At 38.3% G+C, this 22,440-nt stretch overlaps 1 protein-coding gene across 3 annotated transcripts in view; it reads right to left on the reverse strand.

The window, feature by feature from the left end:
• Positions 1–4,113: 4,113 nt before the first annotated feature.
• LOC306878218 (DENN domain-containing protein 4B-like) overlaps positions 4,114–22,440 on the reverse strand; it is a 50,216-nt gene continuing 31,889 nt past the window's right edge. For 2 of the 3 annotated variants that reach the window (XM_079430415.1, XM_079430416.1), the window contains exons 16-28: positions 22,422–22,440; positions 22,090–22,218; positions 21,134–21,278; positions 20,911–21,054; positions 20,294–20,510; positions 17,312–17,588; positions 15,465–15,569; positions 13,981–14,156; positions 13,149–13,536; positions 11,163–11,262; positions 9,359–9,524; positions 9,230–9,288; positions 4,114–6,368 (exon numbers count right to left, since the gene is read on the reverse strand). The exon at positions 22,422–22,440 is cut by the window's right edge and continues 188 nt beyond it. In XM_079430415.1, the coding sequence (XP_079286541.1) occupies positions 6,223–6,368; positions 9,230–9,288; positions 9,359–9,524; positions 11,163–11,262; positions 13,149–13,536; positions 13,981–14,156; positions 15,465–15,569; positions 17,312–17,588; positions 20,294–20,510; positions 20,911–21,054; positions 21,134–21,278; positions 22,090–22,218; positions 22,422–22,440 (2,071 nt within the window). In that variant the 3' untranslated portion in view covers positions 4,114–6,222. The remainder of the gene's footprint in view (positions 6,369–9,229; positions 9,289–9,358; positions 9,525–11,162; positions 11,263–13,148; positions 13,537–13,980; positions 14,157–15,464; positions 15,570–17,311; positions 17,589–20,293; positions 20,511–20,910; positions 21,055–21,133; positions 21,279–22,089; positions 22,219–22,421) is intronic. The other variant, XM_079430417.1, reaches the window with a different exon arrangement.

Below are 22,440 nucleotides of genomic sequence, written 5' to 3' on the forward strand. Positions count from 1 at the left end.
ATGTTCACCATAATGTGTCAGAAGACCAGACCTAGAAAGTGAAAGTACATGACGTGTGTACCCCGCATTTTGTTTTTGTTTTTGAGTTTTTCTTATGGTTTTCGGTATGTTTGGCCCAGAGCCCAGCCTACCACCACCCTGCTTCTTGGAGCTATAGTTCGAGCCCACAGCAGATGGAGAGCCCATGCCCACAGTGATCAACAAGCCATCGCCGAGCAGAGCGACAGAGCGGAAGATTGCCCTGGAGCCAGAGCCCCGATCGTCTGACCAGGTGTGTGAGCCAGCTGCTAGACATGCGACGGTGGAAGTGTCAGTGGGGAGCAAGGGCACAGACGAATGCCCCGCCCACTGCACTACCGCTAGGGGTGAGCTGAGGTTGCACTCTTTGGTTTGTACGCAGATATACCTTATCTTCTGTGTCCCCCGTCACAACCACGGAGGTCGTGACTGAACTGTCTGTGTATATTGAAGTCTATGTCTGCCTGGAATTATCTGTCTGCCCTGAACCGTCTATCGGACCTGAACCAACCACGGAGGTCATTACCCTGTACATGATCCTCCCAGTGCTGGGAATTGCGATCTGATGTGTGTGGGCAGAACACACCGTCCCAGAACCCCCTAACGAACCTGAACTCCCACCCAGCCTCCATCTCCCACCTCCTCTACCCCATCATTAGGCTTGTTTGAGATTAGCTAAATCTGGTAGAACTGATCACCGCGATATGCATGCTGTAAGAAAAGTGTCCGAGTTACGTCCGACTTGTTCTGATGTCATGCTGATTTGTGCCAAAAAACTCCACAACTCTCACCTACATTCAGGAGAGGTGAGGCGCATCTCAAACCCTGTGCATCCCTATTCTCACCACCACCACGGCTGCATCCTGTCAGCCACTCAGCTCACCCTAAACCCACCATCTGTGGAGTGGTTTCGTCGCGGGTCTACAAGTCTCCATCGTTTTGACGTACACTTGTGACGTTTCAGTGTATCTTACCACTCTAAAAGTTATAAATAATGGTCAAACTAATCATATCCTTTGAGATTTCAGTAACACTTTAGAATACTGTTCCATTAATGAATAACTAGACAAGAACACATAAATAGTGCATTATTAACACTCTACTAGTATTTAAAAAGAAACTGATTAATGAATTAGTAAGTAATAGTGCTTAGTTTAATGTGGTAGTTCACTATTAGCTAATCAGTAACTACTATTTTTTCATACCTCCCCAAGAACTACTGTATACAGGTTCATAATTAATATGAATAATACATAATGTATAATTAATTCTAAAGTGAAGGTCATTATCTTTCTGGGGAAAAATGCAGCGATTGATATCGTTTATTTATAGTTATTTTCAAAGCTTCAGTGTACTGTCAAAAAAAACTTCATTATATATATTTTTTATTATAAAAAACATTTTGCTTATAATTTCTGCACAGGAGAGATTTGATGTTGTTTCGGCGTCGGCTGAAATGAGTTGAAAAATATCGGCATATCAGATATCGGCAAAATCTAAAATCCTGCATCCCTATTATCTAGCATTAGTAACGAGAGTGATTTAAGACATGTATCATCTCCAGACTTTATAGGCAAATACATCTGGTTGTCATCCACATAAAAGTGGCATGAAATGCTATATTTCTTAAAAATAGAACTAAGAGGAAGCATATATAATGAAAATAGCACTGGTCCTAAAATGGAACCTTGAGGGACCCCACAGGTAATACACGCTTTTGATGATGAAACGCTTCCAGTTTTAAAAGAAAAGGTACTATTTTGAAGATAAGAGTCAAACCAACTTAGGAAAGTTCCTGGGATGCCCACATGACTCTGTAAACATTCAATTAGGATAGTATGGTCAATCGTATCAAATGCTGAGCTAAGATCCAGCAGAACTAAATCAACAGTGCTACTTGTCAGTGTTTGATAAAAGGTAATTAACTACCCTAAGAAGAGCTGATTCTGTGCTATGGCCTGATCTAAAACCAGATTGATATTTGTCAAAGATCTAAGAGCGCTCTCCTGCACTCCCATCTAAGCAACAGAGTATTTTCATTGAGCGAAGGCTGGATATTAGTTTTAGGTTTCTTCAATTAGTATGGAACAACATCAAGGATATCAGAATAAGCATTATTAAACAGATTAACCAATTCTTCTGGACCCATTAAGACAGACGGAGATTCAACAGTGTCAATCAATCAATGAGCATAGAATACGGATGGGGGAAAAATAAAAGATAAAAATCACTGACTGTATTAGATGTAAATCACACAAGCATAATAAACAATAGATTTTTGTTTCAGGGGACTACATAAAAGGGTAATATTAGAAACAATAGGGTTATGGTCAGAAAAATAATGATCTAAGATATGTATATTACACACAGGCATACCCATATAAGAACCAGATCAAGAGTGTGATCATGCTGATGAGTAGAGCAAGTTATATACTGTGAAAAGTCAAACAAGTCAATAATAATTTAAAAACTCTCCGGCTAAAGGCTTCGATGGACAGCAAATATTAATGTTAAAATCACCAAGTACAATGCTGTGAAAAGAAGTTACAATCCCAGACAAAAAAAATCTGAAAACTCCTGTATAAAACCGGTTATGTTTGGGAGGTCTATATAGAAGAACACATAATATAGGAATTGGCAAAGCAATTAAAAATGATTGCACCTCAAAACTCTGGGAACTCTCAGCAGGGATTAATCAGCATTTCCACTTGTTTTTAAAAATTGACGCTAAAAATTTTAACAGCAGTTCTCAGGGTGTTAAAAAAAAAGTTGCAGTACATAAGTAAAAGTTCAGAGAAAAGGGCTCATATCTCCAACATTAAGCAATGTTTCAGGAACAAATCAAAAATCTAATCTTTATGATACAAAGAAATCATTTAAAACAGATGTTTTTGATGCATTGATGAATGCTAGAGTCGCTGCGGAACAATCAAAAGTGTCATGTTGAGTACTGGCCTGTACTGATGTTAGTGTATCCACACGCCGTAGGTTGCTAAACTGTATTCCTCTGCCACATCTCCGCAATCTAGCCAAGAGGATTCATGATGTCAGCACACGCGAAGTAGGGTAGACGTTCTGTAGACAGGACCTCCTTCACTCCAGGTATTCCCAAATAGTTCTATTTGCCCACAAGGCATTTTCCCAGTAGTGTCAAGGAGTGTGAAGGAGGAACTTTCGGCGTGCTGCAGTGACCAGTGGCTTCCTTCATGGTGTCCTTCCATGGATATCATGCCTGTTCAACGTTTGCGTATGGTTGACTCATGAACGGAGATGTTAACCAGCTTCAATGAATCCTTCAAGTCTTTAGCGGTTACTCTAGGTCTTTTTTTCACCTCTTTGAGATTTCTGTGTTGTGCCTTTGAAGAGATCTTGGCTGGCCCACTTCTATGGAAAGTAGCCACAGTACCAAATCGACTCCATTTATAGACCATTTGTCTAACTGTGGACTGATGAGTATCTAAAGTCTTTGAGGTTACTCTGTAACCCTTTCCAGCTACATACATACATGAGCTCTTTTTTGTGAGGCATGGCTCACATCAGCTAATGCTGTTTGTGAATATGGTTTAGGTGTTTATATGAGCTCTAAACCACACCTTTATTCTCGTTTCGTTGATTGGACTCCTGGTTTACTAACATCTGACTCCAGCTGGCGTTTAGTGACACCAGAAGCCTAGTGTTTCTCTTTCTTTTTACTCCATCACTGTGTGTTTAATGAGTGAGCTTATGATGATTGATTGTGTTTCATCAGCTTAGAAATATTGTGTTTCTTGATATTTGTGACTTTGGTGAAAATCAAATCAAATTTCATGACCAATTTATGCAGATAACTGGAAAATTGAAAATAGTTCTTGGAACTGTATATATATACTGTACACACACATATTAAATGTTTTTGTTTTCCTAATACTTGTGCTAATTATATTCTTTGATTCTTTTGTTTTATTTCACTAAATAGTTTTCTAATTTTTTACATGCAATAATTTATCAATATTGTTTCACACACATATATATGTATGCATATATAATCAGTGGTCTCATATTATTTAGAACAAACTCACATGGCAGTGATCTGAAGAAACACACAGAGTGTTGGTTCTTAAAACTCTTTTCTTAAAAAAGAAAAAACAAAACATTCACAACAAAGGTCAAAGGTCACATCAATATAAATTAGCACAGCAAACACATGAAAACTTAAATATAGCTTTATAATCTTTGTTCTCTTGATAAATGCAGACGTTCATGCTGCAGTGAAGCTCAGCTGCTCCGCGGTTATTGCAGTGAATGAGAGCACAAACTACAGCTTCCTCTGACATCACTTCCTCTAATGCCACTAAAACTCTTCCAGCAGCTTCATATTCCTCCTTAATAAAATTAAGACTAATGAATGTGGCGTCAGTCCTACAGTCCCGAGCGTTTCCTCTGTAACGGTGATTAAACACACAGATCACAGCCATTTCACTCCAGGAGAAGAAACTCACAGACAAACACAAAAAACTCAAGAAACACGATCAGAAGAGCAAACAAGAGATGCTTCCTGACACAACAGAACAAGAGAGGATGAAATGCAGCAGATCACACTCCACAAAACCAACAGAACCACGTTTGATTAGAGAACAACACTTTACAGTAAGCTTTCAATTGTTAACATTCACTGCATCAGTTAACATCAAACAACAATGAAAAATACTTCATTTATTCATCTTATATAATGGAAATTTGAACATTTACTAATATATATTATTAAAATCAAAAGTATTTGTTAACATTAATTAATGCACTGCTAATTAACATGAACAAACAATGCATTTTAAAAATTGCATTATTATTAACAAACATTAAAAAATGCAGTAAATGTATATATTGCTTATTATTAGTTCATTTTAACTAATGCATTAACAAATGAAATCTTACTGTAAAGTATTTTTAGATTTTTTCCAGTTAAAACAAAAACAAAACAAAAAAACACATTTATCTCCAAAATACTCCTTAATGAAAAACACACAAAACTGTAAAAAATAACAAAAATTATCATTGGTGTCATCGCAAATTATTGTTGTAAATTAAACTTGTGAGATGTACAGGAAGTCAGCTGAAATTTGAATGCATCTAGTTCCTTTTTTAATTTTGTATTATGTCCTGGACTCCTACTGTATATAGAAAACAATTAAATTAAATTAAAAAAAGCACTATTATCAGACAAGATTGAAAACGGCATAAATAAAATCTACAAATTCAGCCATGATGTTGCATTTAATGAAACAGTTCAGCCAAAAATCATCCTTCTGTCATCATTTACCCCTCATGCTGCTCAAACCTGATGACTGGGATTCTTTTGATGTTTTGAAAATGGATCATTTGATAAATGAATAAATGTAACTGTATGTTGAAGAATGTTGGGAACCAAACAACACTGGACTCCACTGATTTACATTACAACAGAAAACACTGGTTCATTTCTCAGAATGTCTTCACACAGGTCTGAATGACAGGAAATGATGACAGAATGATGAATGATCTGTTTTTCACAAGAGTGAGAGTTTGGAGGTGAATGTGTTTAACGGTCAGAGCAATCAGAGCGTCACAGGAAGTCATAATTCTCCAGGATCCTCCTACGGTCACAGAGCATCACATGACAACCTTTAAAATGACTGAATAAAACCTGTTTGTGTTTGTAGATCACCAGCAGCGCTGCTTTCTCTCTCTCACACACACACACACGGTTCAGAGGAACTAACTAGTCCTGACCAGACTAGTTTACTGAGGAACTCTTCTGTCCAGAACAGAGACAATGGATCTGCTGGTCGGGAAACATCTCACACAAACATAAAGAAGCTCAAAGCGTCACTTCAGTGCAAAATCATCTCAACAAACTCCCATGATGCCTTCCGGCGTATACTCCCGTATCTTCATCTTTGAGTTCCATGAAATCAAACCAACAGAAATAAACAAGGTAAATTCAAACGCCACATCAGATCCTATGAAATCGTCCGAGGGGCGGCCGGCTGTCAGTTTGCTCAGCATTGTGGGATACAGAAGCAGTTTTGATGAAAGGGTCACGCGTTCCCATAATGCACAGCGGCGTCTTCAGTGAGCGTACCAGCAGAAGCGCTCAGACTGCGTTTCCTCCTCAAGCGGCGTGAAGACGACAGCGAGACGAGACGAGTGTGTGTTTGTGTATGTATATGTGTGTGTGTGTGTGTGAGATCAGCACTCCAGCGGCAGCAGGAAGCAGCGTCTGCAGTCGACGGCTTTAGGACTGGGCGGCTGGACTCTCTTCCTCCTCAGCTCCTCTCGGCCCAGAGAACTGCTCAAGCGCTGGTAGGCCACCTTATAACGTTTATCAAACGAAGCTGCGGACACACAACATAATAAAATATAAATATCTTTACCATTAAAGCAATAGTTCACCCAATAATCAACATTCGCTGATTATTTACTCTCAGGCCATGCGAGATGTAGGTGACTTTTTTTTATTCATTAAAGTAGATTTTTAGCTGAAACCATGTCTTTGGTAAATTCATAAAACGCAAGTCAATGGCTAGCATCACTTTTAGAGTCAAAAAAGCATATCAGACAACACTAAATAAATCCCTGTGGCTCCTGATGATATATTGAGGTCTTATGAAGCAAAACGTTCAGTCTGTGCAAGAAACTGAACATTATTTACAACATTATTACCTGTAATCCAGAGCCTCAGGCAATCAGCTAAGTTCACAAACTAATCATTCTTTTGAACTGGTTCTGTTTTGTCAACTAGTCAGAGATAGAAAGATAGACAGATAGATAGATTCGTATAAAACACGAGGACAGCTACACATTATGTACAAACTTGTCACAATACAAACAAAAACAGTTGCATCCCCGACTTGTTTTTATGGTTTCTCTTTGCTTATGTAAAAAGGTGAGCTGATGAAGACTAGTTTTCACTTTATATGCTTTAGACATGAAAAACATCCACGCTTCCCATCATTATTGGGTGATTTAATAACATAATTGTTAATACATTACATCATTGCATGATTGCGTTAATGAACTAGGGATGTAACGGTATGAAAATTTCTAATCACGATTATAGTGACCAAAATTATCACGGTTATCAGTATTATCACGGTATTGTTAAAATGTGCTGGAGATGTTCAAAAAGTACCGAAACATAAATCACTTCACCAAGTTTCATACTTAAAAATCAACAAACAGCAAATAAAATGACTTTTTGTTTGCATAATCACTAAAACAATAACATTACCAGTGAGGTCTGGATTTTAAATGACAATTTGACTGACACCAGTTTAATAGCATGTTCAAATAAATAATGTAAATGTTCAAATAAAGCTTTGAAAAAGTTTAACATAAAGGTAGACCACACATTTCAGCCTTTAAAGAAAAGGGTTAAATTAAAATGATAATTAATAAATTATTATATGTATTTTATCTGCTCCATAAATAATTCTATATAGCATATCTGAATTGTTTAAATGTACATAAGTTTGTTTTTCATCAACCGGTTAATATTTACAACAGGTCATGCAAATTTGGTCAATTTTTTGGCCAGACAGAAACTGCACACAGGCTGAATGTAAATAAGTGTCTGTAAATCCACTCTCTGGCAGCAGGTGGCGCTTTATATGGAAAAGCTGAATTACAGCTGAATCCTGTGAACTCCGCGAACACTTCCTTTAGGTATTACATGGAGCGAAGATGAAAACAAAATGCCATCAAATCGTTTCTGAAGACAGTCCGAACCTTCAGAGGTACATTCATATAATTAATTCATTGATATATTAATTTGTATAATTCCCTTAGCACTCTTTTAAAACCTCCCAGCTTTTCCGCCCTATTTTCACTCAGAACGAAACTACTGTGCTGCTGTGCGCACGTGAGACTGTTACTGAAAACTCTGCTTTATGCCGGACAGTATTTATTTATCGCGAGTTGTTTAAATTGTGGTAATCGAATACGGTTTTAATGATAATTAAAATATGAAACGGTAATACTAACCGCGGGGAATTTTATCACGATTTATCGTCAAACCGGTAATCGTTACATCCCTATAATGAACCAGTGAATTGAACCAGTTAATTGAAACAAACTGTTTGAAAGAATCCCTGGCCGAGTGCTTAGGGCCTGTGCAGATCAGCTGGCTGAGGTCTTCACAAACATTTTCAACCACTCCTTGGACAGTAACAACACACGTCAGGATGCTATTCATTGATTTCAGTTCCGCCTTCAATACTATGATCCCATCCAAACTGATCTCCAAGCTCACTGATCTAGGCATCTGCCCCTCCCTCTGCAACTGGAGCCTGGACTTTCTCAGCAACAGACCACAGTCTATTAGAATCAGTAAGCACACTTCCTCCATCCTCACTTTAAACACTGGTGTACCACAGGGTTCTGTGCTGAGCCCAATCCTCTTCTCCCTTTCCACCAACGACTGCATACCTGTGCATGGCTCTAACTCCATAATCAAGTTTGCAGATGACACCACGGTGGTTCAGGCAGGACGCAAGTGTTTTTTGCTAGTTTCAGCCCAATAGCAAATGTATTTGCACCCATTTGTGCGCTCATGGGTGTGCTGGTCTAAAAAAGAGGTGTGTTCAGGCGCATTATTGGTACATTGCTATTTTGAGGCAAATGAAGTAGACTGTGCCATTGACCAACTAAAACCTGGTCTAAAGTCAATGGCGCAGTATTTTTTTTTTTGTAATATGCACCTATAGGTGGGTCTGGAAGCCTGGAAAAGCATCACAAAAGAAGAATGCTAAAGTTCATTAATCTAATCTAATATAATATACTCTAATCTAATCTTTTCCTGTTTGTCTGAGGCGCTGGATTACAGGAAATAATGCTGTAAATAATGTTCCGTTTCTTACACAGACTGATTGTTTCGCTTCATAAGACCTTAATATATATTGTCAGGAGTAAATTTTTAATTTTGTGTTGCCTGTATATGTGTTTTTGTCTCTCAAAGTGCCGGTAGCCATTGACTTGCATTTTATGAATCGCCAAGGATAATGAATTCAGCTAAAAATCTTCTTTACTGTTCTACTGAAGAAAAAAAGTCTCCTACATCTTGGATGGCCTGAGAGTAAAAAATAAAAAAATAATAGCAAATGTCGATTTTTGTTGAACTATTGCTTTGTTTTCTTTCTAAAACAGAAATAAAAAAATGCTGTTTTTTATTGGAGTTTGCTGGTTTTGCGTGACTCACCGACGTGATCTTTGCCCATGGCGGCCAGCGTGAGGAAGAGCATCTCTCTGTACAGACTCCTGCAGATCCACACAAACACACGTCAGAGTCTGTCAGCTTCTGACTCACCTGAGCATCACCACACCTCACCTCTGTATCCGCGGAGTGTTGGGCTGCTTAGCAACCGCATCCAGGAAGAGCGTGATGGCCTTGTGTACCTCGTTCATGCCGATCCAGCGCAGCACTTCCTCCAGGAAGTTGAGGCTGAAGGGATGGTTGTGATGCCGCCAGCTGTAGCTGCGCATGGGGACGCCACCTGCAGGACGGGAGGGGAATCATATCAATAAATTATTAATAATGTAGGCGATTACATATACTCGCCAGTGCTGATTTTTACTTGCATTTGACACTTGCCGAGTGTTACCCTCATTCATGTCTGTTTTGACCCGGAAAAGTTACATTAAAGTGCCCCTATTATGGGTTATGAAAGGTTCATATTTTGGTTTTGGGAGTCCCCAACAACAGGTTGACATGCATGCAAGGTCAAAAATCACTTTCATTGTCTTATCGTTGTTTGGGGAAGTCGTGGCCTAATGGTTAGAGAGTCAGACTTGTAATCCAAAGGTTGTGGGTTCGAGTCTCGGGCCGGCAGGGATTGTAGGTGGGGGGAGTGAATGTCCAGCGCTCTCTCCACCCTCAATACCACGACTGAGGTGCTCTTGAGCAAGGCACCGAACCCCCAACTGCTCCCCGGGCTGCCCACTGCTGCCCACTGCTCCGGGTGTGTGTTCACGGTGTGTGTGTGTGTGTGTTCACGGTGTGTGTTCACTGCTGTGTGTGTGTGTTCACTGCTGTGTGTGTGTGTTCACTGCTGTGTGTGTGTGTGTGTTCACGGTGTGTGTGTGTGTGTGTTCACGGTGTGTGTTCACTGCTGTGTGTGTGTGTTCACTGCTGTGTGTGTGTGTTCACTGCTGTGTGCGCGCACTTTGGATGGGTTAAATGCAGAGCACGAATTCCAAATATAGGTCAACATACTTGGCCGTATGTCACTTCACTTTCACTTAAAATATGCATTTTGTTTTACCTTACATGATCAACGACTCCCAAACGATTCGCTCAACGATTAATTTTTCCAAACCCCTCCTTTGCACGACGCTAATCTGTGGTGATTGGTCAATTTCATTTCAATTTCATAAAGCAGTGTTTGAAAGCACAGTGCTGCTTTGTGTACAGCCGTTACTGGGGAAACAGCTATTTTTACTAGGTATGCACGATATTATCGGGCCGATATCAAAAACGGCCAATAATGGCTTTAAATGTACATAAGAGGAATACATTAACTCACATGTGCTCAGGCTGTGCTAACGATTAGATCATGTCAGCAGTGTGGATGATGTCAGATTGTCAGATTCTTGAAGCAAAGTTTTGCCTGAATGGTGATTAGATTCAGTCTTTTGGATCACTGCATTTAATCTGTGAAAGCACCTACAGAATGATGCGTTTGGTTTGTGATTGCATAAACAGTAATAGCACCAGCAGGGGCAGCCTCCCCCGGGTCCTAATGCCCGTCTGGTAAGGAGTTTTAATCTGTAGGGGGTGCTGTTGGCCTACTTTTAATAAAATGAAAGTAAAATACACAAATTACATTTAGGCTGTGTTTCTGATTAAATAAAGCAGTTAATTGGTGTCATAAAATCATGAGTATGTCAGAAGCTATAGCTTACACGAATAAAAAAAACAAATGACACTTCTAAATTAAATTGATATATACTGATTTATTCATTAATGTGTAATATGTAATATTTTTTGTTATATGTTATATTTTGACTTTTATAAAACAATGATTGTGGAATGTTAAAGTAGTACAGAGATTTGAATGTATTATGAATGTTAGGCCCTGTGTGTGTGTGTGTGTGTGTGTGTGTGTGTGTGTGTGTGAGTGTGTGTGTCTTACTGTGAATCCTCCAGAGCATGTAGAGCGGCGGCCACTGCTCCGAATCCGGGGTCAGTGTGTCCCACAGCAGCCTCACATGCACCGCCGTGCCCTCTGACCCCTGACACACAAACACAGTCAGCTGAGGTCCTCTGTGTGTGTGTGTGTGTTTGTGTGCGAGTGTGTGTATCGTCGAGGACACGAAAGGTTCAGTAGACTTTTTGCTTTAAACTAATGGTTATTGTCATGGTGTAAAGAACAGAAACTGCTCTTTGTTAACAACATCTCCAGGACGCTACGCTCCATCTGACTAGTAAGCCAATTCTCAAATAACTGCTATGATGACTTTTGTTCTACCCACTTAAAAGATAGAAGTACTTACGTTGTCCAATCTATACAGACTGTGTCTGTTCCCCGAATAGCGAGATCAAAATATAAATTTAATGCAGGATCTAGAAAAAATCTGATCGTGATTAAACCAGAAAAATGCAAAATAAATGAACAAAAACGATTTTTAAAGCTTGGGCTCCTAAATATTAGATCACTCGCACCCAAAGCAGTTATTGTAAATTAAATGATCACAGATAATCATTTTGATGTACTCTGCCTGACTGAAACCTGGCTCAAACCAAATGAATATTTTGGTCTAAATGAGTCTACTCCACCAAGCTACTGTTATAAACATGAGCCCCGTCAGACTGGCCGTGGCGGCGGTGTGGCAACAATATATAGTGATATTCTCAATGTTACTCAGAAAACAGGATACAGGAGGTTTAACTCATTCGAAATACTTCTGCTTAATGTTACACTGTTAGATATGCAAAAGAAATCGCTCCTATCTCTTGCTCTGGCTACTGTGTATAGACCACCAGGGCAGTTTCAGTCAGGTTTCAGGCCTCACCATAGTACAGAAACTATGTTAAAATTACAAATGACTTGCTTCTTGCTTCAGATCAAGGCTGCATCTCATTGCTAGTATTACTTGATCTTAGTGCTGCGTTCGACACTATAGACCATGACACACTCATTTATCGATTACAAAACTATACTGGTATTCAAGGACAGGCTTTAAGATGGTTTAGATCCTACCTGTCCGATCGCTACCACTTTGTTCATTTAAATGGGGAGTCATCTCAATTATCACCAGTAAAGTATGGAGTACCACAAGGATCTGTCCTAGGTCCTCTTCTATTTTCAATATACATTTTCAATCTTTTATATTTTTTACACAATCTATTAGCTTAGATAGTTTAGAAGTTTCATCTGGTCTTGTTGAGATATATAGTTGAGTATCATCAGCATAACAATGAAAACTAATCCCGTATTTTCTAATAATATTACCAAGGGGGGTAATTTGACCAATAATTTCCTCCTATTAAATTCAGATAAGAGAGATATTACTTATTGGACCAAATCTCTTTATCTCTTTAGCCAAGCATTCACTTAATGCATCTCATAATCTTGTACTTCAGTTATATCTGATCAAATGTACATTATTATTATTCTTTAGCTTGGGTTGAACAAATCATTTTTGTTAAGATGGAACAGCAGCTACGCTAATTATGTCTCTATTTGTTTCTCTGTTGATTAGCATCCCGTGGTAACTAGGAATGACAGAAGCTTCAGTCTGGATCCAACCCTTAAATGATCTGAGATGACCGAACACCTGAGAAAAGATAATGCCAACCCCTCAGAGGACCTCAGAGGATGCCAACGCTCAGACAACATACAGAATTAACAAATTTTGCCATAAGTTAAACATATTAAGGTTCTGCAATATATAAATATATTGTGGAAACTTAATTTCCTGTAGAGCTGCTTTGCAACGATTAGTATTATAAAAAGCGCTATACAAATAGTGTGTGAGTGTGTGTGTTAGAGAGTTTATGTGTCTGTGTGTATATTTTGTATGTGCGCGTGTATAGTGTTTGTGTGTGTGTGTGTGTGCATGTGTGCGTGTGTGCGTGTGTGCGTGTGTGTATGTGTGTGTGAGTGTGTGTGTGAGACCTGTGTGAGGCGTGCGGTCAGCGGAGACGTCCGCAGCAGCTGCAGCAGGTTACTGGGCAGGCCGAGGCGAGTGAAGTACCAAACCAGATTCCAGAAGAGGATGGAATGACTGTCCAGCAGTTGGACCTGAGAGAGAACAGCCTCGCCCTCGTTCTCCAGCAGACTCTCCATCTCCTTGCGCAGCACCAGCGGGCTCAGGTACGCCACTGTCACCTGCGGGGCTCCGCCCACCGACGGAACACTGCTCTCCGATTGGCTGCTGGTCTCGGAGCTGGAGTCCATCTCTCTGACGCCGTTACACAGATGCTGCAGTGTGTCGTCCGGAGCGGAGGGAGGACGCATGATGTTCTCCAGCTCATCCTCCGTGCTCAGGTTACTGCGATCCACGCTGCACACACACACACACACACAGATCCTGTGATGCCATATGACACTTCATTCATACTTCAGAACCTTCTATTGATATTTTATATGTATTCAGACGTTCATGAAGCTGCAGATCATGTAAATAACACTCCACATTTTGGGAAACCTTAGTTTAGATTTTTATATTAATATTTCTTGTGCAAAGTAGAATTTCCCTTTTTTAATTATTAAAACAATTAAAATTTCTAAGAAATTATTATAACCTACTCTTTAAATAAAAAATACATAGTTTTTTTAATTAATTTTTATTTCAGTTTTAGTTATTTTAGTACATTTTTTTTTATTAAATTAAATGAAAAGGAGAAATGCTGCTTTTTTAAAATAAATGTAATTTTATTTCAGTTAATGTTTAAGTTGTTTAACTAACAATGTTAAATCTGGTGTTAGTTGTAGTAGTCTGCGTTACCTGCAGACGGGCCCCAGGTCACAGATCTCTGCGTTTAGCAGCGGCACGAACGGCGCAGAGCAGAATGGACAGGTGGTGTTGAGATTAGAGTCATCAGATGACCAACCGGCCATGATCTCCTCATCATACACCAGAGAATTACAGCTGCGGCACAGCGAGCAGCTCGACATCTGCACCTGACACGCAGACACAGAGATAAACATAAACACATTCACAGAGAAGGATTCACGTCAGCATGATGACAGTCTGATCACTGCCAAGTCAAGTCACCTTTATTTCTATAGCGCTTTATTCCATGGTCTGCCTGAATACTCGATTCTGATTGGCTGGCAGGTATGCATTAAAACTCTTAATGCACAGGTAGTTCCTGTCAGTTTAATCACAGTTTTATATTAATGCGCTGCTTTAATTGATGCACACAAACCTACATAAATCACTCGCACACACACAATATTCTTTTGAATAGACTAGAAAACTTTGTTGGCGTTAGTTGGCATGGTTCAAATAACCATGCCAACTTATCTGACCGCCATCAATTCGTAGAAGTGAATGAAGAGGTATCATATCCATCACAAGTGCAGTATGGAGTACCTCAAGGCTCAGTACTAGGGCCGTTACTTTTCTCAGATAATTAGGGGCTCATCTAGTTGTCCAGGTCTCCGCAATAGTGTTTACTATTGTCCTTTTGTATTATTGACACACTGTTTTCCTATTTGATAATGTAAAGCTGCTTTGACAATCTGTATTGTTAAAAGAGCTGGATAAATAAAGGTGACCTGACTTGACTTGACACACACACACAGAGAGAGAGAGAGAGTCGGAGATCGCAGATTGCGCTGCGTGCGCGCACACACACACACACACACACAAACACAAACACTTCCCAGCGACTTTTATTAATAAACTAACCCAGATACTAGATCGCTACATTATATTCCTCAGCAACGAGGTGTAAAAATCAATGTTTTTGAGGTAACACAGCTTCATTGTCTGTCATCTCTCTCTCTCTCGATCGATAATTAATTCAAATTAATGTGATCTTGCTGCACTATTTCAGCTATGAGTCTGGTTTGAAGCGGGCAGAATGCTAACGAGCCGTAACTGATGAAATTAACCGTAATTTTTACCGTTCCAGTCATATATTGCGCTGCGAAACATCATTAACAGCTTTAACTTGTAAATGCTGGCAAATGACCCAAGGTATAAGCGGGATAATGCATGGCTGGCTGTGCATTAAATGATTTTAATGCACTTCGCAGAGGCAACCACATTGTCTTGGCCTCCTTTTAATGCACAGCTAGCCATGCATTATCCTTTACTTATGCTACACAGATTGTGTCAAAGCAACTTTAGAGTTTTAAACAGGAAAACACTGTCGATAATGTAAGCAAAAACAGTAACAATAGTAAACAGTCAATATTTCATTCTTCTAATAGTGTCTGTGCAATCAAGTAAATAATATTGCCAAGAAAATGTCGTCAAACCTCAATGCCCGCCCCTTCCTGTGCAGAATCCCACGACTTCCTGAGAGGAACCACCAGCGTCTGGATGTCCGTTATGTCAATGTCACTCCCTACAGACAGAGAACTCTACAGACATAGAGATACTCACAATTATTATTAGGGCTGTCGATGGAATCTAATTAATATCGTTAAATTAATCTAAATAATCGCAGATCAATTTGGGCTGAGAAATTACCCATCAAAAGATGATTTAAACTTACTATTGTGATGAGAAAAGCATTGAATAAACATTAAAGAATAGCTTTAGAAAAAATATTTTGATTCAACATTGCATAAATAAATGATAATAAATGGGTATTAGGCCTTTATTCACCCCCCGGAGCCGTGTGAGGCACGTTTTCTTATGGATGGATTCACTTTATTTGACTATTTTTGGACTGTTGAACAAAAACGACCACCCACTGCCATTATAAAGCTTGGAAGAGCCAGGATCATTTTTAATATAACTCCGAATGGATTCGTCTGGAAGAAGAAAGTCATATACAGCTAGGATGCCTTGAGGGTGAGTAAATCATGGGCTAATTTTCATTTTTGGGTGAACTTTTTAATGTTTTTTTTAAATGAATATTGAAATATAAAATGATTTTTAAAAAATGAAATGATCCTCTCAATATGAATCTAATAGCACCAGTAGGTGGCGGTGTGTCACTTTCTTAATGAGTAAGTCATTGAATTATTCATTCAACCGATTCATTCAAACGGCTGATCCATTCAGTAATGAAGCAAGTGACTGGCTTAATGAACGAGTCACTGAATCACTGACTCACTCGATTCATTCAAACGGCTGATCCACTTGCGGCTGATCCAGCAAGTGACTGGCTTAATGAACGAGTCACTGAATCACTGACTCTCTCGATTCATTCAAAACCACGAATCCATTCAGTAATGAATCACTGCTGTGTGTTGCTCAGAGATGCTCATCAGTTCTGCTGTGACTTTGAATTGAACTATATTCATTTGTGAAATTGAGAAAAAACAGACAACTTTGTAGGGCTGTCAAAAAAAATTCAAATAAAAATCCACATTCGAATGCAAAAACGTTGCATTCAAATTTTAGGTGTATGTCAGGTTGCCTTATCAGTGGCTCACGAGATGCGATGACGATGTAAGTTTCATTGCATTTTAATGCATATTTATCGCATTTTCTAGAGGGACATCTATCAGCGTTGCACTCGCGTCTCGCACAAGAGAGCTGCATGTTTAGAAAGCATGTAAAATTAATGTAAGTTTAACTTTTAAAAAATATGTCTCGAGACTTTGTGGTGGTTTTTCCAATCCCACTGCATCTCAAAAAAGTGCTCTGTGATTGGTTTTCGGTCCTTTGTATTAAACTATACATACATACATGATGCTGTTTTGTTTCTAATTGTTTAAGCAACTTAATTATATAGGGTTTATAAACATTATTTTAAACATTATGCACATTATGCTTTTACACATTACGCATAGTCGTGTTATTTTATAGCTTTGAAGAGACGTGCATTAGTGATATTTTGCTCGATGTGCCCTCTTGTGTCCTCAGAAGAGAAGCCAAACGCTTTTTTTCCCCCTAACTGAAATTATGCCTTTTAAATTAATATAATTTGAATATTGATAATATTTAAACAAAATTAGAATTTAGTTTTTCAGTCATTTTGACAGCCCTACAACTTAAAATGTAGCACACAATATTAACTTAAACTCATAAATGAATACAAGAGGGTGATTTTTGTGCTCATATCGTGAATTTTCGTCGTTGTCCAATTCAAAACCATTGTTCATCAGCAATGGTTTTGAATCAATTTGACGTCAGCCCTAGTTGTAGTCACCTCAGACGTGGCGTTGTACAGCCGCTCCTTGGCCTTCAGCAGACTCTCGGTCATCTGGCTCTTGCGGGACGGTTTCTGCTCGGAGGTGTGGCGTGAGTGTCCGTTCGCTCCCGGCCGCCGGTCGCCTACGCTAGCGGCTCGTCGCACCGATGAACGGTTCCTCGTAGGCGTCAGCAGCTGCTGCAGTTTCCCGGCCAGACCACGGCTCGGAGACAAAACGTTGTTGTAGTTTTCATCGACTGACTTCCTGTTCAGAGTCTCCCTCACTTCCACCGACCTGCAGAGCGCGAGCGAAACGACACGAAACCATAACCTGTTAACCTGCCACCAATAACAATCACACAGAACAAGCTCCTTTCTGAATTCATACGATTTTCATGTTTCTTTCTGAAAATATTTGACGAGTTTATAAATATATTCGTCAGTAAATCAGTGCCAAAGTAAAAACTGATCAACTTTCATTGTTCATCCATCTGTTTGTGAACTCCACGCACATGTAAAGACACTCTAATCAACACATCTATTCAGTGTCTAGTCCAGCGGCTCTCAAGGCTTCTCCCTCATGATCCATAACATTATAAGCTGTAATTATTTTGCAGTTAATGTAATTGCAATAATTTTTTTTGTACATTACATTTCAGGTTTCCAGACATTTTGATAGTTGGTTCCTGCTCTCTAAACCAATTAATCTGTGTGACAGTCATTCATGATTCACTGAAGTTACACGTTTAAAAGATTTTAAAATAAAAAAATGTGTTTTTTTAATGAAAATGAAAATAATTTTTTATTTATTTAAATAAGTTCAGTACATTTTTGTTGTTTTAAGCTACCAGTTTATTTAAATTTGTACATTTTTATCATTTAATTTATAGCGTTTTTTGAGTTTGTTTTTTGGGTTATTTATTTTTAATCAGATAGGGGTGAATTAAAATTGGGCTGCCACTAACGACTATTTTTATTTCGATTAATCTATCGACTAATTTTTCGATTAATTGATTAATCTAAACGATTAATTTCCCACAAAAAATCTACCATTTTACTTACGAATATTTTATCACAGCAAATGAAATCCAAATTTCTATGAAATCCTTTTTAAAGCAAAAGTGCAGCATAGAGAGCGAGAAGCAGGTGTCCATCTCTCAGTCCAGATCACTGAAATCAGTTCAGTATTATAGTGAGAGAATGACATCATATCCACCTGTTCTAGTCTCATAATAACAACATTATAACCAAAAAACACTTTTTAAAGGAGTATTTACCAGAAATATTATTTACCAGAATTTATTTAGCTGAAAAATGTAAATGTGCAGTATTTCTGAAAAAAAAACTACTTTTTGTTTATATAAAATCAATTAATTGGAGATGCTTTTTATTATTAAAATTTAATGGAAACATTAAAATGGAATCCAGAAAATAATGGAAAACAGATAAAACTGTAAAACTCAATTAATTAAACAGGCTTTTTGATTAATACAATTAAAAAAAATTAATTTGGAAACACAACGGATTTCATAGGGCCCTATAATTATATTTTTATTTTATTTTTTGTGGTAATAAAAATAGATTTAAGAGAACAATAGCTTTTAAAATGACTTAAAATACATATATAATAGCAATGATGCAATAATAATTAGTTCAAATAAAGTATCAAAAGCAAGAAATCATATGGTTTTATTGAACAAAACTGTTAAAATACATAATTTATTATAAACAATAGATCTAATGTAGATTACGCATCACAACAAAGGCCTGCAGGGGCGCTGACGGCCTGATGATTGTTTTTACACATTACTGTTAAATATTGACCAAGCGCCCTTTAATTCAAACAGACACTTAATCTTTAATATTTGGTAATTTCTTTAGGACAGAAATGCTATAGCTGCTGTAATTAAATTAATATGTGGACATCAAACCGTATAAAAGTGAGGGGTTGAGCTTTTATTTTGAAATCGTGATGTATTCTCCTGTGTGTAGATTTATAAATGATTTACCTTGAATATCTGATGAAACGGTGCCCAGATGAAGGTTATAATAAACCCAAACTCACAACAACATGCAGAGATGAGTTTGAGACGCTCCACATGTAAATGATCACAGTTCCTGTGACGTGAGACGCATGGAAATAATTCAACTGCATCGCATATAATTATTTAATTAAATCATAGCGTTTGTGAATTCACAATTCTGCTTAATTTAAATGGGTTTAATATATCATGCAGCCTTGGAAAATAGTTTAATAATGTGTTTTATGGATTCTCGTCTGTGAAATGCACCACTTCCGGTATTTTGCCGCTTAGTCGATGCAGCAAAATGAAGTCGACGATTTTTAAAAATCGACTAGTCGACTAAAATCGAAGAATCGCGACAGCCCTAAATTAAAATAAGAAATGTATTTACTTTTATTCGTTTAAACATATTTTCTGTACTTTACAGCATGTTTTATATTATCTGAACTGATTTTAAGTCATCCTGAGGTCCTGGAACCCTGGTTCAGAGCCGCTGGTCTAGTGGACATCACAATAAATCAGTCTAATTAGAGCTAATCATAATGAAGATCCACCAGTTATTCAAGTATGCACAGAGCACCAAGGGGGGTCCTTTGAAAACAAGCATTTATCCTTTCTCAAGCTGCTTTCCATGAAGAGTAATGAAGAGATTAGTTACGGTTTAATAGCAGTAACACACTAATAAACACGTGTTTTGTCTTGATTGTTTTTATATTTTTATTATTTTGATTTTATGATTTCATTAATTTTTTAATAAATAGAAAATAAAATATAATTTTTTCAATTATTTTATTTTTTTTATATTTTTTCATGATTTAATTCATTTGTTAAAATTAAATAAAATGCAAAAATAGTTATGATTTCTGATTAAATTAAGTTAAAATAAAAAATTGAAATTATAATTGAAATGATTTTAATCATATAGTTGTTGAAGGGGTGAATGACTGATTTATGCTTGTTTAATCTGTCTGTGTACCTGCTGTCCCTCGCCGGCTGACTCCTGCAGTCTGCGTCTGCGTCTGCGCTCTCTGCGCAGTCTCTGTAGAAGGTGGATAGGCAGACGTCGCTGCGGCGCACAAGCACAGGTGCTGGAGGACTCAGTGTTTCACGGCAGCCGGCGGGAGGCTTGCGTGAGGCTGCGGATGCACCGTCTGCGGCCGTCTGCGCAGCTGCTTTCTTTGACAGCTTCAGCTCTGATAAACAGACAAAGACTGAAATGAGACCCTGGAGCACAAAACCAGTCATAAGGGTCAATTTGTTACAGAGAGAATTACGTGTTGTGTTTTGCAAAAAGTGTTTTATGAAACTGAAAACTGAGTCAAAGGCTGAGAATTAGTGTCTGGTTTTGTAGATTTGGTGTGCTTCTGCTGTTTGAGTGACAGCTTTCAGAGACTGTGAGACAAGGAAAGATTTTGTGTGTAAGCAGCTGAAAAAACTATAATATCCTAATGATTTCTGTCAAAATGGATCATTTTGACCCATATAAATGTATTGTTGGCTATCGCTGCAAATATACTCTGCTACTTAAGACAGGTTTTGTGCTCCAGAGTCAGAAACAGGAAGATCAGACGTGAGTTATTATCAGTCACTCACTGCTTCCTGGCGGCTGAACGCTGCTCAGACTGCTGCTCTTGGCCAGACTCGTCAGTGATTCGTGACTTGAGCTCTCACTCAACCCGCTCCAGCTGGACTGACGAATCAGAGCCGAGTAGGGGCGGGGCTTGGACAGTGCGTCTCCTGTAGACAGGAGCAGAATGTGAGTATGTGATGCTGCTGACGGCTGTCAATCACACGCCGGAGGCGGGGCCTCTCTGACCTGCGGGGGTGCTGAATGATGCGCTCCTCTGCTGCTGTTTGATTGGCTGCCTGAAGTGAGCCACAGCCAATACCACATTACGCAGCTTCGCCCAGCGAAGACGCCCTCCCTGATTGGTGGATGGCCATTTGCTCTCTAGCACCGCCTACAGACGGCAGAATAAAACACACACTTGCATGAGTGAAGAGAAGACTTTCATCTGTACGTTATATCAGGGATTCCCAAACTCTTTCATCAGCCGAAACACTTAAAGACTCCCTAAGATTTTACGTTCATATTTCAATAATTTAACAACCCATTCATGTAATCTCCAGTCTGATATGTAGTAATAAAAATATTAAATGCAGCCAGCTATTAATTATCTTTTAATCAAAACAAAAAACAATATTTACCCTGTTTGTATCTGCGAGGCATGTGTTATCATCAGAAGGATATTTATGGCTGTTCAACTACTACACTCCTACATTTCATGACTTCTAAAAAAAATGTAGAAAATATTTTGGTGGCTTTTCTTTTTAAATTTTACATATTTATGATTTCATTTTTATAAAGTGTTTTTTATTGTTTTTAATTTTAAACTATTTATTTGTTTTAATCTTACATTTTTATGATTTAACAAATTTTAGTAAATTGTGTTTTTATTATTGAAATCAATTATTTTAATCTTTCTTATGATTACATTTTTTTAATGTTTTTTTATTTTATTTAAATTGATCATAATTTGTAATTTTTATGATTAAAAAAAGTAAATGTTTTGGGTCATTTTTATTTTTTAATTATGTATTTATTTGTATATGTATACATTTTTATGATTTCATTTTTAGTAATTGTTTTTGATAATTTTCTATAAAATTATTTATTGTAATTTGACATTTAATTAATTATTCACTTTTCATCAACTCACACACCCGGGTTTGGGAAGCCCTGTGTGAGCTCATTAATATGAAACACGTCACTTTATTATAGTATCCGTATGTGATGGTGTTGGGCGTAATTCCTGCCCGCTTCATCTCCAGCAGAACTCTGACCGCGAGAACCGGCTGACCGTACTGACCACACAGCTGCATGAGGATACGGTAACACACCTGCAACACACACACACACACACACACATCAGGAGAGAGACAAGCCACAAGACACTAACTGTCTACATCATATCACTAGCGCATATCGATGTGTGTGTGTGAGTGAGTGAGAGAGCGAGAGCGAGAGAGAGAGAGAGAGAGTGAGAGCGAGAGCGAGAGAGAGAGAGAGAGAGTGAGAGTGAGAGTGTGTGTGCGTCTCTGACCTCGTCCGGCAGCACCACC

This window comes from Barbus barbus (genome assembly GCF_936440315.1).
Source record: "Barbus barbus genome assembly, chromosome: 12".
NCBI classification, from domain to species: domain Eukaryota; kingdom Metazoa; phylum Chordata; class Actinopteri; order Cypriniformes; family Cyprinidae; genus Barbus; species Barbus barbus.